Below are 15,565 nucleotides of genomic sequence, written 5' to 3'. Positions count from 1 at the left end.
TGCTCCTGATGGAAGATGAGGAATGATGATGGGTGGTGGCTCTGTCCTACAATTCCTGCATCAATCCCATAGAAGGATTTCCAGGATGAAACAACCGGTACAGTGCTACATCTATTGGCACTGTATGGATGATAATGATGCACAGGTGGTTTGATGTTGTGATGTTTGCCAGGTACCCCAGCTTGTTCCAATTCAGTCAATTTCTCCATGGCCAACACTGACGCAGCCATGGAACCAAGTTCATGCTGACTTCACAGGTCCTTTCTTGGGGGTCTGTGTGGTTAATTACTGTAGACTCTTTCCCAAACCTCCCATATGTCACCTGCCTCCAGCAGACAACAATGGTACTTTACAATGATGGTACATTGTACATTGTTGGTGACCGACAAAATGTTCCCAATTCACAGTAGTCAATTTCAATTTTTTTTGTCCCCACAATGGAATTAAACATTTTACCACGCCCCTTTTTTGTTCAGCTTCAAATGGGCAGGCAGAATGGTTTATTCACACTCTCAAAGTGTAATTTTTAAAAGCCTTAAGTGCTATTAAATAAACTACAGCACTAAACTCCTTCATAACTTCTTACAGGCCAGAGCTTTTTCAAAGGCCCCTTCATAGGATACTTCTAGATCTCCTTTGTCTACCACTGGAAGACTAAGCAGACAAAGCCATGCCATCCCATGTGGGTGCACCAGTGTGGACATGCACATCTGTGCACAATCCAGGGTGGATTTGTGGGTCTGAGGCGGAACAGCAGGGGCACTCAGTGGTATTGGTGGCCTTAACATGTGGGATGCTGGGCTGGCACTCCAGCTGTGACACCATGGTCAGCACCCTTTGTCACTGAGGTGTCCACCATAACCACCATTGCAACCACATTGTAGTGCTCTCTACTCCTGGCTCACAGAGGATGGCAGGATAGCAGGATGGCTGTCTGTTCCTCCCTTCCTGCAAGCTGAAGTGCACGCCCATGGAAATCAACTTCACTGACATCACTGCAACTGTCACATCCCAAAGGGATGCCACCATTTCCAGAAGTCTCTGTCTGGGCCTATGATTGATGCTTTGGATCCAGCACCACCATCACCAGCAGCCCAAATGCCTCCCAGGTACCTTTAGTATTCCAGACAAGTCAAATGGGCTGTACTGTTGGTAACAGAGTGTCTGCATGTTACACTATCTTGAAAAGATTGGTGGCTACAGTTTGGCAGTGTTCTCTCTAGGACTGCTTCTGCCATGACTGAAAAACAGTTTCAAAACTGCCACCATGCCAAGGAATGCTATAATTTACTGAGAACATTCTGACAATCAAATAAACGTACATTATGCAGTGCTCGCTAAAGCCACAGTGTCTCGTTGCTTTCGCCACTGCTGAATCTGGGTTTAGTAGTATCACAGAAAATTATTTCTAGAAATAGGTGAGAATTCTATAATGACAAGGAGTCTCTGACTCAGATTCCAGCAGAGTGGACAGGTGCTCCCCCCCACCTTTTGAGGTTGCCTATGATGCCATCCCATCTACTTGCTTTTATAATCTGCAATAGTCAGTAATGACTTTTAATGTCAATACATTTTTGCCTGTATACATTGACTCTGTCAGTAGCTGTTTTCCCGAAACAAGGTGCTTGCAGAACGTCTTTGAAATGGTGGCACATGAGAAACCCTGTGCCTGCATGGCCTCAGCGAAGGAGTGTCTCGTGTGCCGAGCATCCGCTATCTGCTGTGCTTAAATGTACTGATGTCATGTGTCTTGCCCATCCTGCTGCTTGACTGTCATACCAAGGGGCCAGTGTCAGTCATGTGACATAATGAACACATGTTAGCGATATCTGATATACAACTGCAGCTATTTTTTTCTGGCCTTCCACTGATGTTCAGAAAAATTTTTCAGCAATCTTGTAATAGAATAGCTGCTCACTTTACATTTGAATAAGAGAATGAGAGGGAGAAATGAAATACAGAAATCAGATAATTCAAGTTTGCAAATAGGCACACAACTTCTCTAACTTTTTCCTTGTGTCAAGCACCTTTTTTTCAGTGTTACTTTATTCGGAGATAGGCTTCTCTGTAGTATTATTCCCAGGACAAAGTTTGTTTGATATTATTGCAGAGAGAACAAATACTGCAATACTGCAATACATTAGACTGGGACTGAACTCTACTCTGAACCACCCATGCTCTGTAATCAGTAACTCAGTTTACAAGTGCCATAGTATGAACTACAACAACAGCAATACGCTGAATCTAAAGTAAATAGTATCTTTAAATGCAATGAAATGTCTAATTTAAAACATACCTCACACAGTTTTACCTGAAATCTGGAATTCCACTGTGTGTGCTAAGGCCAGCTCCAGCCATCACAAGCACATTTTTGGAAGTGTCGGCCATATACTTTGCTATAGCTGGTAAAGAATTTGATGGTATATCACTACTCTTTTTATAAAAATTTGCAGTAAAACAACTCCATACATCTGGAATAAAATGTGAGTAATGTTTTGTAAATAAACATAAAATTTTGGGGCTGCAAAAGGAGGATAAAATATCTTTGCTTGTGTAAATCCTGGTAAAAAAAACCAGCAAAATAAAAGACGATGTGCTCTGAGCCTTCCAGAATAAAGACTACTTCCTCAGCAAATATGAACAGAAGTAAATGAGAAAGTAGCTTTTCAGTGTTGTTTACAAAGCTGTCCTCTACACAGTAATTAAAATTAAAATGTTGACTGCTTTTTAATTTAATAGGCTGTTTCACTGCAATAGAAATCAACTACAAAAATTGGAGTACACACAAAACTCGCAACATATGAAATTTATTCCAGGCTCAAAAACATCATACAAGAATGCAATTTTTTATTTTTATTTTTTACAAAAAAATTCTTTATGGTGACTTCCATGTATGTGCTCCGGTCACATCAATGTAACCACAACCTATGTTCGATGTCAATGTGCAATAACCACTCACAGATGGCTTGTTGCAGCAGTAGAACTGGAGGGTATATAAAGTGTGTCAAGAAGAAGTGGAAAACAGTGCAGTCGTTGTAATGCAGAAATAAAACAAATTATCTGGCATCCAAAAGGGCATGATCGTTGGCTTTCAGGCCAAGGATGGAAGCATTTCCAAAATGAGTTAGTTTGTAAACTGTTCACATTCTGTGGTGGTTATATTACACCATGCATAACAAAATGATGCTACTGAAACTGGCACCAAGGTAACTTTGGTGCACCACAGGCCACAGATGGCAGGAGTATGGCTGTGGAGATTTATACAGGTGAATAGATGTGCAACTGTTGAGCAGTTGACTACCCAAATGAACCAAGTGGCTATCAACAGTATTTCCTCAATGACCATTAAGCGAATGTTGCTGCATATGGGTCACATTAATGTGACTGGATCGTGTTTCTGCAAATTCACTTAAAGTGGGGTATGGTATTTTAATTAATTTTGAACTACGAGCACTTTGTTATGAATTCACTTATATCATTCCTTGCAGTTGTCCCCCCACTCCCCCACCCCCCACCCCCACCCAAAAAGAGAGACAGAGACTGAAGTTACTTATTCTCAGAGCATCAAACCAATTTTGATCTTCAGCTCTGACGTGTGCCCTCTTTACCCTCAGATTTCACAATTCAAACACAATCCCTGTCCCTTATCTCCCACTAGTGAAAGTTTTAGTTTTAGAAACTTAACTTCACATTTTTTATGAGATTCATCAAAAAGCAATGCCACGTCTTGTTGCTTTCTTAGTCTTAAATATGTTTCACAAGAAATTAAGAAAAATGCACAGCAATAGATTAAAATATTTTCTTTTGTAAATGATTTTCACAGAAATGATTCAAAGGACCATTGTACGTATAATGCTAATAACAAATAAAATACCCACTAAAATTTTTTTGCTGAGGTTGGCTTTACAACAACACAACAGAATTCTACCCTCAAGCTAGTCGAGCAAGATGGAAAGGAACTGTAAAGATATTTTAAAATAATGTGTGCTCATGAGACAGAAAATCACGGTAAAGATAGCCCTAAATGCACATTTTCCTTTCCAGAATGAGATTTTCACTCTGCAGCGGAGTGTGCGCTGATATGAAACTTCCTGGCAGATTAAAACTGTGTGCCCGACCGAGACTCGAACTCGGGACCTTTGCCTTTCGCGGGCAAGTGCTCTACCATCTGAGCTACCGAAGCACGACTCACGCCCGGTACTCACAGCTTTACTTCTGCCAGTACCTCGTCTCCTACCTTCCAAACTTTACAGAAGCTCTCCTGCTTCTTGCCACGAAAGGCAAAGGTCCCAAGTTTGAGTCTCGGTCGGGCACACAGTTTTAATCTGCCAGGAAGTTCCATATCAGCACACACTCCACTGCAGAGTGAAAATCTCATTCTGGAAACATCCCCCAGGCTGTGGCTAAGCCATGTCTCCGCAATATCCTTTCTTTCAGGAGTGCTAGTTCTGCAAGGTTCGCAGGAGAGCTTCTGTAAAGTTTGGAAGGTAGGAGACGAGGTACTGGCAGAAGTAAAGCTGTGAGTACCGGGCGTGAGTCGTGCTTCGGTAGCTCAGATGGTAGAGCACTTGCCCGCGAAATGCAAAGGTCCCGAGTTCGAGTCTCGGTCGGGCACACAGTTTTAATCTGCCAGGAAGTTTCACATGTTCCTTTGTTTGCACGCAACACAAAATGTTTTAGCACATGTATGTGACTCTGGGGTTCCTTCAAGTAAACATGTTGAATGGTGAACATGGGAAATAATCAGTCTAGAGAATGAAACCCAAGTGGAACACCACTCTCAAAGGTTATAACATTGTAAGCAAACATAATTCTTTGAAGTGTGTAGAGTTTAAATAAATTTCTTTGTAGATTTGAAACTAAATTATAATGAGGCAGTGAAGACCACATTATAACAGTTGTTTGAAACACCAAACTCCAGTTTCCATGTAGTCAGGACAATGTCACAATAAGCTCTATTTTTGATGAAAAATGTGCATCTGGAAGCCTCAACTATAAGAGGAATTGTTAGCTTTTGGATGTTTTAAGGAGTATGTTCACAGGAAGGGAGGGGAAGATAGACAAATACTGCATATCACTTGGGAACACTGTCTAATTTACCTGAAGATATCTTCACTAATGTGTTAACTTCCTCAAGTGACTCCACTAATGAACCAAGGAAAAAGCAGCATTTATGTATGTATGTATGGGGATGTATGTATGTACATCTGGGATCCCCTCCCAAACTCCTGGATCATTTTCAGCTAAATTTGGCATACACACAGCAAACTTCACAATTATCAGAATTATGGGGTGTATAGCCTCCTACCTCCTACCTCCTACAGGAGTAGAAATACGGACTAAAATATCTTTCAGCCCCTGCCACATACACTGCCCTGCATGACAGGCGTACTGTGCGGGAATAGAAATGGTCTGCCTTATAGACCTCCTTAGCAGGGCAGCCCATGTGTCAGGGCAAGAAAAAGTTTTCCAGCTCCAGAAGTGCCCTGGACAGCAGGTGTCTTGTGGAAGTGTTATCGGTCTGCTTCATCAACATGCTCTGCAGGAACTATGCCTGCAGAGAGGCATGGATGGAGGAAGGTTGAGATGGATAGAACAAGGGATGGACAGAGAGGGGGCAGGAAGAGAGGGCTAGGAAAAGGTGGATATGACAGGAGGCAGGAGGACATGGATAGGAAGAGGTGGGTAATTGGAGGTGGGCAGGAGGAGTTGGATGGAGAGAAGTGGGCAGGAGGAGATGAACAGAGGGGTAGGAGTATATGGTCAGAGAGAGAGAGAGAGAGAGAGAGAGAGAGAGAGAGAGAGAGAGAGAGAGAGAGAGAGAGAGAGAGAGAGCGAGAGAGCAGGAGGGATGTGCAAAGAGAGTGTGGAGAAGGAGGAGATTGACAGAGAGAGGGGGAGGAGGAGATGGACAAAGAGAGAGCGGTGGAGGAAACGTGCAATATATGTGACATACATGTACATACATGAAGCCGTAGGGAAAAGGCTAGTTATAAATATTTCTGCATAAGTTCTATGCTGTGTTGAAGTCAAGAGGTCTTGCCTTCAGGCCCTGCTCCCAATATTTAGGCAGCTCTCATTTTGGACAATTTGTTCTTAGTATGCAGACTCACATGATAGTATAATTTTGCCACCTACAAAAGAAAACGTTATAAATCTTGAACAGTTTAATACTTCAGTTGAGTGAGGTTTCAGATGAGTTTCCCAGAGCTGTTCTGTAACAGTGATCCTGGACATTATTTTGTCTCTCAACTTCCCACTATCATGTGTAATACTACTAATATAACATCTAATAATTTTATGGCATAAGAAATTACAATTTTCCTCCTATTTACAATCTTTACAATTATGAAACAAAATTCTTTGCCATGAATTCTGTCTCATAATTTTATTGTTTTTTCAAGAGACTTTTCCTTTAGACACAATTGTTTCCAGTCTTTCTCAGTCTACATTTGAAAGAACTGGCTTAAAGTTCTAATAGCAAGAGATTCAATATCATTTTCACTGCAAAAAATAGTGTATCTCTAAGTGTTCCCAAAGTTGTTACTATTGCAGTAAGTTGTTACTATTGCAGTAAATGGTATGTAGGCATTTCTCTTCTGGACAAAATACCATCAGTTCTAAGGGTATTCTAAACCTGGATACCATCAAAACATTTCAACAAGTGCCTACCATGTTGGAAGACTGAAGTGTTTCCACTTATGACACAGAAAAATTATCCACAATATTTTATACAAAATTATTGTAAAATGCTTTATAATTATATTAATCATTAGCTCATGATCATTAGCATTTTACCTTCATTTAACTTCAATCGGCTCTTTTGTTTCCATTCAGATATCCTATAAATCATACTGAAAATGTAAGGAGCATGAATAATTTGCAAGCAGAGGTTACATCATTATCTGCAAGTGGTTCACAGCACTCTTTTGTTCATATCCCCTACCACCACCCCAGTTCCCTGGCCCTTGCCCTACCATTTCCCAAGAATTAATTGGAGAAGATACAGGGAAATTAGCTGACTAATGGGAGTCAGTCTTTGTGTATCTTTTCAAACGAACTTTGATAATAGTATTAATGGATAAAGTTAGTGTGTGTGTGTGAGAGAGAGAGAGAGAGCATTCACACTCATGTTTTCATATCATCCGCTAATAGTATTATCAAAATTCATGTGAAAAAATGCATGCTGATTGAGTCCCATTGGTAAGCTACTTCCCCTTTATCTTCTTCTCATTTTCCTTTATCTTCTTCTCCAATTAATTCTTGGGAAATGGTAGAAAAAGGGCCGGGAAAGTGGGGAGGAGTGACATTAACAAAAGAGTGCTGTGAGCCATTTGCAGGTAATGATGTAGACCTCTGCTCATGAATTATTCATGTCACTAACATTGTCAGAATGATATACACAATATCTCAGTGGAAGCAACAGAGCCAACTAAAATTCAGCCAAGATAAGTTAAAATGCATTAAGATGAATGAACTGATGATTAACATAATTATCAAGCATTTTCAAATATTTTTTGATAAACTATTGTGGATTATTTTGTACTTTGTAAATGGATAACACTTCAGTCTTCCAATATTGGAGGCACTTGTTGAAATGTTTTGGTGATATCCAGATCTCGCATATCCTTCGGATTGATGATATTTTGTCCAGAAGATCAATGCCTCTGTACTTTTTACTGAAACAGTAACAACTTTATGAACACTTACAGAGACACTATTTTTTGTGTTGAAAATGATATTCAATCTCTTGGTATTGGAACTTTCAAATGTAGACTGAGAAGGATTGGAAACAATTGTACCAAAACAAAAAAAAATAAAAATAAAATAAAAAAAACTACATATATAATATTCTTGGCCGCAAATTCTCTGTCATGTAGTGATATTACAATTATTAAGTAATGAACGTGTGTGTGTGTGTGTGTGTGTGTTTGTTTTGCTTGACTGTTATCATTACGGGACACTTGTAACATCACCATGGACACATCATCACACACAGCAGAATCAGTGGCTCATCCTGCACACAATAGAAAAGAGACCCAGCATTTGTTTTAGTAGTGAATCACAAAAGAGAAAAGCAGTTCAAACTGTGTGACACATCTCTCTTATGTGTTCAATATGAGCCTCCAGTGCCCAGAGCAGCTAACTAGCAATAGTGTACTGAAAGAAACTGCTCTTGTCAAACAAATATCATATCAACACAAAAGTGAAAAAGACCCAAACTTTTTATTTATGAATAAAGGAAAAGGAGATGACTCACTGAAAGGCAGAAGCACTGCGTCAACAGATACACAAACACAATGTACAGATCTTTGCTTTGCTAGCTTTCAGAGTGAAATTCCTTTCTCAAGCTGTAGGAGAATGCTGGATGGAGTGGGGTGAGGGATGGGGAGAGGCATAAGGCAGGGAGGAGGCTGGGAGAAGACACACACACACACACACACACACACACACACACACACACAGAGAGAGAGAGAGAGAGAGAGAGAGGACTGAAAGAGGATAGGAGAAGATGAACTGAGAGAAGGGAAGGAGGAGATGAACTGAGAGAAGGGAAGGAGGAGATGGCAGAGGGGGAGGAGAAGATGGCCAGAGAGAGGGACAATAGGAGATAGACAGGGGGGGGGGGTTGGAGGACATGGATAGAGAGAGCGGGGAGGAGGAGAGGGACAGAGAGAGGTCCAGAGGAGACAGGAAGAGTGAGGGGGAAGGATGAGATGGATTAATAGAATCAGAATACATACACACCCGGTAATGCCAGGTACTCAGTTAGTAAGGTATATAAAGACATGGCATAATTTTTTGAACCAAAACTTACCAGTACCTTTCCTCTTACTTATTTATATTACTTTTCTTTAAGCACACTCATTCCATTCAACTCAACCAAAAGTATTTACCATTTATGAATATTTGTGAAGCCATATTATCTTCTTCTTCTTAAATTTGTATGATTGCATTTATGCAGAGTTACAACCACCATCATAACAATGTGCAGATCTCCATTTATCCTTCCATAAAGCAAAAAATTTAATACGGTAGTGTTGTAATGAGATGTCTGATGTCTTCTCAGGGTTACAATTATGTAAAAGAAACAGGAATCCTTAGTAATTCGCCATCTAAGAATGATTTACATGCATATGTACATAGTTTCTATTCCGAGAACCATTAGGTGTTGGAATACCAAGGGTTCTCCTCTACCCCATCCCCTCCATATAATTGAAAATCCCCCAATGTATAAAAATGAAGTAAAAGAATACCTCACTAGCCACAATTCATTACAATATTTTGACTCTGGCTTGTTCATGGTGTAGTGCAGATGGCAATGCATTATAATGTTAGGCTAAAGGCAGCCAATGGGAGAATGTTATGGAGAGGCCAAATACAAGATCTTCACTAAGCAACAAATATATGCTGTAAAATACAAAGTTTTGGCATTGCATGGATGACTCTTTTCCCCCTTTCTTCTAAGCACTAATATTTGTAATACATTTGCTCTTGATTGTTATCTTGAAATAGTTATTAGTAATTTTAAGTGAAATCCAATAGTTTCATTGTAGAAACAGATGAAGTTTTAGGTTATGTTGGAAGGTGGTTATTAAGCAGTGGACTGATGAACATAAAAAAATGTGTCCTTGGAGTCTTTCACGGTAGCATGTTTGAATAAAATCTTCTCGGCTTTCAAGCTGCGTCAATTTGAATAAAATTCTCCAGCTTTCGATGGCTAACTCAACCATCGTTGTCAGGAGTAAAACTCTAATGAGCGTAATGATCTACTCAGTGTGTACCCCTGGTCTGTTAAAATTGTTATTCATTCTAATGTGCTACAAAATATTTGTTGTGGTAAAAATTTGATCTGTAGGTTTTGGTTTGGTTGGGTGGCACTAATTTGATTGTGACTTGGTGATACCAATGACTTTTAATGCAAAACTGGATGTTAATTCGATATTTTGGTTGTGATGACAGTCTAATCTGTATTACAGTCAGAGGAGCAGGTTGACTATTGCACAGACTGCAGTATGGAAGATGTAGTAATAGGCATCCCTGCTATAGAGAAGCAACTGAAACAGCTGAACACAAAATACTTCCTCAAAATGTAGGAAATGTAAGTTAATGCAAATGAGTGGGAAGCAATCTGGTAATGTTTCAATACAGTGTTAGTAGTGTGGGCTTGACACAGTCACATTGATTAAATATTTAGCCTAACATATCAAAGCTATATGAAATGGATTGAGCACATCAGGACAGTAATAGGGAAGACAAATAGTCAACTTCATTTTATTGGGAGAATTTTAGGGAAGGGTAAAGGAGACCACATATAGAAGACTATTGTGACCCATTCTTGAGTACTTCTCAAGTGTTTGGGATCCCCACAGGGCTGGATTAAAGGAAGACATTAAAGTAATTCAGAGGCAGGCTCCTAGATTTGTTAACGATAGGTTCAATTAACATTTGAGTATTACAGAGATGCTTTGTAAACTCAAACAGGTATCCGTAGAGGGAAGACGACGTTCTTTTCATGAAACACTATTTTGAAAATTTAGAGAACCGACATTTGAAGTTGACTGCATAATGATTCTACATCGCCAACCTACATTTTGCTTAAGAATCACAAAAATAAGAAAAATTAGGGTGGCATACTGACAGTACATTTGCCCTCACTTTATTTGCGAACGGAATGGGAAAGGAAAAGAATAGTAGTGGTACAAGGTGCCCTCCACCATGCACTATACAGTGTAGGTTGAATGGAGACAATTCTGTTGAGTTGGTGAAGCCAACTAATATGAATACAAAATCTTGGTTCATTCATTCTCATCTGTGTCCCAGATGGTCTTAACCATTCACAGATGTAAAAAGAGTCAAAATTTTATATTAACTGACTGAAGCACTGGTCTACTTTGATAAAGCATACTAACAACATATTATGACTAGTGCTTATCTACTTAGACTGATAATTGTGGGAATTACTTCTGAATTATTTTATTATGATGTAGTTCAAATTATATATTACATTGTAGTGGGAATAACTAATCAGGTACTGGTGGAATGCTGAATCAAATTCTTTTTGGAAGTCAAGAGATACCGTATCCATCTTACTGCCTTGATCCATGAATTTGGGGATGTAATGTTATAAAAGCATAGATGAGTGATGAAATGGCAATTTTTATGAGATCTATGTTGGTTGGTGTACTGCAAAGAGTGATTCAGGGGTGAGTGTTGGAGGTCCAAAATAAAATACAGAAGGTTTGAAGTAGGGAAACACCACCTCTGTAGCTAAATGGTAAGTGTCGCCACCTTCTGTGCTGAAGGGACCAGGTTCAGTTCCCACTTGCCTCCTCTAATTTTTCTGAGGTAGGGAGGTCTGGAATATGGTCCGTCCTGCCTCATGAAGCCAATTAAAGGACTGTTTGAATCAAGAAGCAATGACTTCAGGATTCATCTACTGGCAACAATAATGGGTGGAGGGATCAACAACTTGCTGATCACCCATCTCACATTCGTAAGAGGGTTGTCCAGAAAAAAAAGTTGTTTAGTTATACAAAATTAAAAACCACAATATTTATTGGAAAAAACAATTCTGTTACATAAATGAAGCTTCTTCCACTTCTCTACATAATCACTTCCTACATTTAAACATTTGTCCTATCTAGCCATGAACTTCAGAATTCCCGTGATGCTCTCTTCTGTCCCCAGTTCATTAAGCTAGTTCTTTGGAGAATTTCACGCCAAAAGTCACTACAATCAATGCAAATTATTGGTGTGAGACTCTAAGAAAACTACAGTGTGCCATTCAAAACGCTAGGTGAGGAATTAATTCTAGAGGAATTGTGCTTCTTCACAACAATGCCTGTCCTCACACTGGTGTTGCAACTCAATTGCTGAATCAATTCAGGTGGGAAATTTTTTATCGTCAACCCTACTGGCTGGACATTGCTCTTGGCAATTTCCCTAAGAATTCATTGACCACCCAGCTTAATGAACTGGCAGTAGAAGAGTATAAAATGGAAATTCTGAAGCTCATGACCAGATATGACAAATGTTTACATGTAGATGGTAACTATGCAGAAAAGTAAAGGAAGCTTCATGTCTGTAACAAAACTGTTTTTTCTAGTAAATATTGTGTTTTTCATTTTGTATAACTAAAGGCTCTTTATTTCTGGGATGAACCTCATTTGATCACTCCTCATGCTGCCTCATAGGCAGCAGTCAGCTAGACAGAGCAGACTTAAGATCTAATCCCTGAATAATGTTTACATTGCACTTTCATGCTGTCTGATATGGAGGATGTCATTGTGTTTGAGATATTTCATTATATTTGAGTTTAAAATATGTTCTTGAAATTTGACAACAGATGGGCATCAATATCAATATATGGCTCTATGAATCATCATCCATATTTCCCCACTTTTTGAACCCTCTGTATTTTATCTTGGGCCTCCAGCACTCACCCTTGTATCACTGTGTACCGTACACCATGAGCTCTAACAACAACAGAGTAAAATTTATTTGGTGCTGCATTCCTACCCTCTTCCTTTACTGTCTCTCATTTTCTTAGACTATGTCTCTCCTCTTCACCCCTCTAACATTAACTCGTACATATACACAGCATGTTGAAATCCCATCATGAAGGAGAGCCTTCAGGGATGTGGAACAAGTCGCATTAAACATTGACTGGCAGAAGGGGATAGCACACACAACTATGGCAAAGCTTGCCACATTTCAGCTTCATGCTTCTTCAGTCAGTTCATGTCAGCAGATACTACAGGCTATTCCATTTGGGATTCAACCCCTCTGGTAGAAGGTAATCCTGAGGTTGTCACAGTGTGCTCCTGAATTATCTTGAAAGACGCCCACATTACTGAAATGAGTTCTATTCCATATTTTCCCCTGCCCATCTTTGCACCACACAGGATTAGGGCATTTGTGCTCATGTCTGTAACGGACTGTCTGGTTTGACACTGCGTTCCCACTTGCATCCAGAATGGTTGAATGCAATGCTGCTGCGTTCTGCTTGGAGCACCTATGAGGAATAATTTGTAGGTAATGATCATCAGCTGGTATTGTTAATTGTGAGCAAGCAATATGAGACAGATCTTCACAATTTTGGTCTCACAATAGCAGTCAGATACACAAATGACATTGGTACAGTGTATACCAATTTGGTGGGCAGCTTTCCTTGTTAACAACCCACCTTGTAATAAAGAAACAATATGTGCATGGTCTAAGCTTGAAGTGAATCTTTTGTAAATGACTGCAACATTCTCAGATGTATGAAACAACTAAATGAAAAAATGTAAAGACAGGAACAAAGTAGTGTTAGCAGGAGTTTGTGTATCTTTGGTTTGACAAGTAACAGAACCATTTTCATGTTTTAGTAATGTAAGTAAAGTAACTGTTTACAGTTTTTGTGCCTGAAATAAGCTATATGTAGTTTCTACATGTATGTGACATTAACTGTCTGCTAGAAATAAATATCAAGTGAATGGGTGCTGGATTAAGGCACTGGATTTGCATTTCCGAGACACAGTGTTCAAACACTCATCTGGCTATCTAGACTTTGGTTTCCCACAATTTCCTTGTCACTAAAATGAATAGTGGGATGGTTACATTAAAAAGGTAACAGCCAATTTCCTGCTCTATTCCACTTTATGTATGTTTGTGCAGATGTGATCATATCATTATTTGTATTGACATGTCCTTAGGCGAGTATCGGAAGATGTGAGGAATTGCGGGTGGCTCATTAAAAATACAGATCAACAGAAAAGAAGTCAGTGACCAAGATCAAAATTAACGCCTTTAAAAGTTTTAAAACTGTACTTCTAGAAGGTTTCAAATTTTACACATGAATGGAGTCTTCATCTTAATGTGAAACCTCTTTCAGGAATGTCATTTGAAATCTGAAGATTTCTCTCATCCAGGTCTGCCCTGTTATGAATGAAAAACTGGTTATAAACCATAAAATTTTCATTAATGACATTATGCAATCTGTACGGTCTTGCTTTTGTCAACATCAGTTCCTAATCATCCCAACACATATTAAGTTTTTTTTATTTATGTCTTTTATATCAGTATTCATCTACTATATCTAATACGACAAAAGTTTCTTGTTCACCATAAACATTGAAATTGTGTGGTGATACACAACTGACACACAGGTATGGTACCATAACATCATTAAGTTATTTTTATGTTCTATCTTTCGCAAGTTTGTTGATTTTTTTTCCCCTGTATTTATACCGTATCATACAAAGTCGTGTCATTTGAGTACACCTTTTACGCTCTTCCAGGAGACTCTCAGAAGGTATACCCCGGCGTGCGCGTTACACCGAACAAGAAACAGTTGTGTAAATGCAGTTATAGAGTTCTGAAAAACAATGGTACCTTTCCATCTCGTACGCTGTCCTTCGTTAAGGAAACGTCGAGTAAAAGCAGATTGCAGTAAAACCGGGCGCATCGTACCTGCAAGAGTGTTCATGACGTACATTCAGCCATTAGGCCTCGACTGCTATAAGTAATTATAGCGATTTAATTTGTTGCTTTATTTCAATATACATGAGACGTGATAGGCTTTTGTAAATAAACACAATGTATACATACAGCTGATTTGTATTGGAATTGTATCACAAGGTCAAACACGCATTTATATTAGGATGTTTCGTAATGGCAGATTATTTCAAAGTTCAACGACAGTTTTTAAGCTTTTAAGTTGTTTTGGTAGTGCACAGTACTGGCGGCACTACGATTTACTTGTAGTATACCACATATGTACTTTTGCTACTTCCAATATTTGTTTTTAACTATCCATCCGATATATGTTCTTTCCCGGTGGCGTCGGATTATTATCGACAGAACTTTGAGGGGAAAATCGATAAACGGCTAAACGATTGCAAATTTGCATCCGTAAAATCTCTCAGAACAGCTGATCATGAACCGACATTTAACACACAATATTAGTTTGTAGAAGATCTATGGCAATGACGCTACGGCAACTAATGCACAAGCAAGCTTCATCAGCACACTTGTACGAGTAAGCACAAATATACTTGAGTGTACAAAGGAAAAATTTGCTCAAGCATCAGGCTTGTACAAGCAGCTCAAGGGTTGATCGAATTTTGATTATGCATGTTTGTGCAAGGGTTCAAACGTGTGAATGCTTGAGTGTGTGTAGCTACAATAAGGAGTCTTGCACAAGCATTCATCAGTCCGAGTCACTCTGCACAGCCTGAATGTCTTCCGTTTTCGTTTATTTTCGTTTCTTATCGATACCGTAAATGGGGTGAATAGGATCATAGGGGTGAATAGGATCAATTCTGATGGCAAAATTTTAAAACAATAGAAACTACACAGGATCGCAATAAAATATGGAAACCAGTGCGTCAATGGGTAGTATTGCCCTTCAGGAACATATTCACGAAGATTTTGTGTTTCAATAGTGGCTATCCTGGCTTCTAGAGAACTGTAAAAATGTGGGCGGGGATTCCCATGTTTATGTATGTTCCGAAAACTTGGTATACAGTGGTGTGTGGTCGGGAGTTGTGTATCATCAAAATCAGTGCTTCTACCGAGA

At 39.3% G+C, this 15,565-nt stretch overlaps 1 protein-coding gene across 3 annotated transcripts in view; it reads right to left on the bottom strand.

The window, feature by feature from the left end:
* Positions 1-14,952, bottom strand: part of LOC126176831 (NAD-dependent protein deacetylase sirtuin-3-like) — a 54,923-nt gene extending 39,971 nt beyond the window's left edge. The window contains exons 1-3 of one of the 3 annotated variants that reach the window (XM_049924015.1): positions 14,596-14,952; positions 14,380-14,457; positions 2,312-2,471 (exon numbers count right to left, since the gene is read on the bottom strand). In XM_049924015.1, the coding sequence (XP_049779972.1) occupies positions 2,312-2,471; positions 14,380-14,452 (233 nt within the window). In that variant the 5' untranslated portion in view covers positions 14,453-14,457; positions 14,596-14,952. Of the gene's footprint in view, positions 1-2,311; positions 2,472-14,379; positions 14,570-14,595 lie in introns of those variants that run through there. The other 2 variants (XM_049924014.1, XM_049924016.1) reach the window with 2 other exon arrangements.
* Between the last annotated feature and the right edge of the window lie 613 nt (positions 14,953-15,565).

Source organism: Schistocerca cancellata, chromosome 3 (genome assembly GCF_023864275.1).
Source record: "Schistocerca cancellata isolate TAMUIC-IGC-003103 chromosome 3, iqSchCanc2.1, whole genome shotgun sequence".
In the NCBI taxonomy this organism is placed as follows: Eukaryota; Metazoa; Arthropoda; class Insecta; order Orthoptera; family Acrididae; genus Schistocerca; species Schistocerca cancellata.
This window is presented reverse-complemented; position numbering and strand designations above follow the sequence as displayed.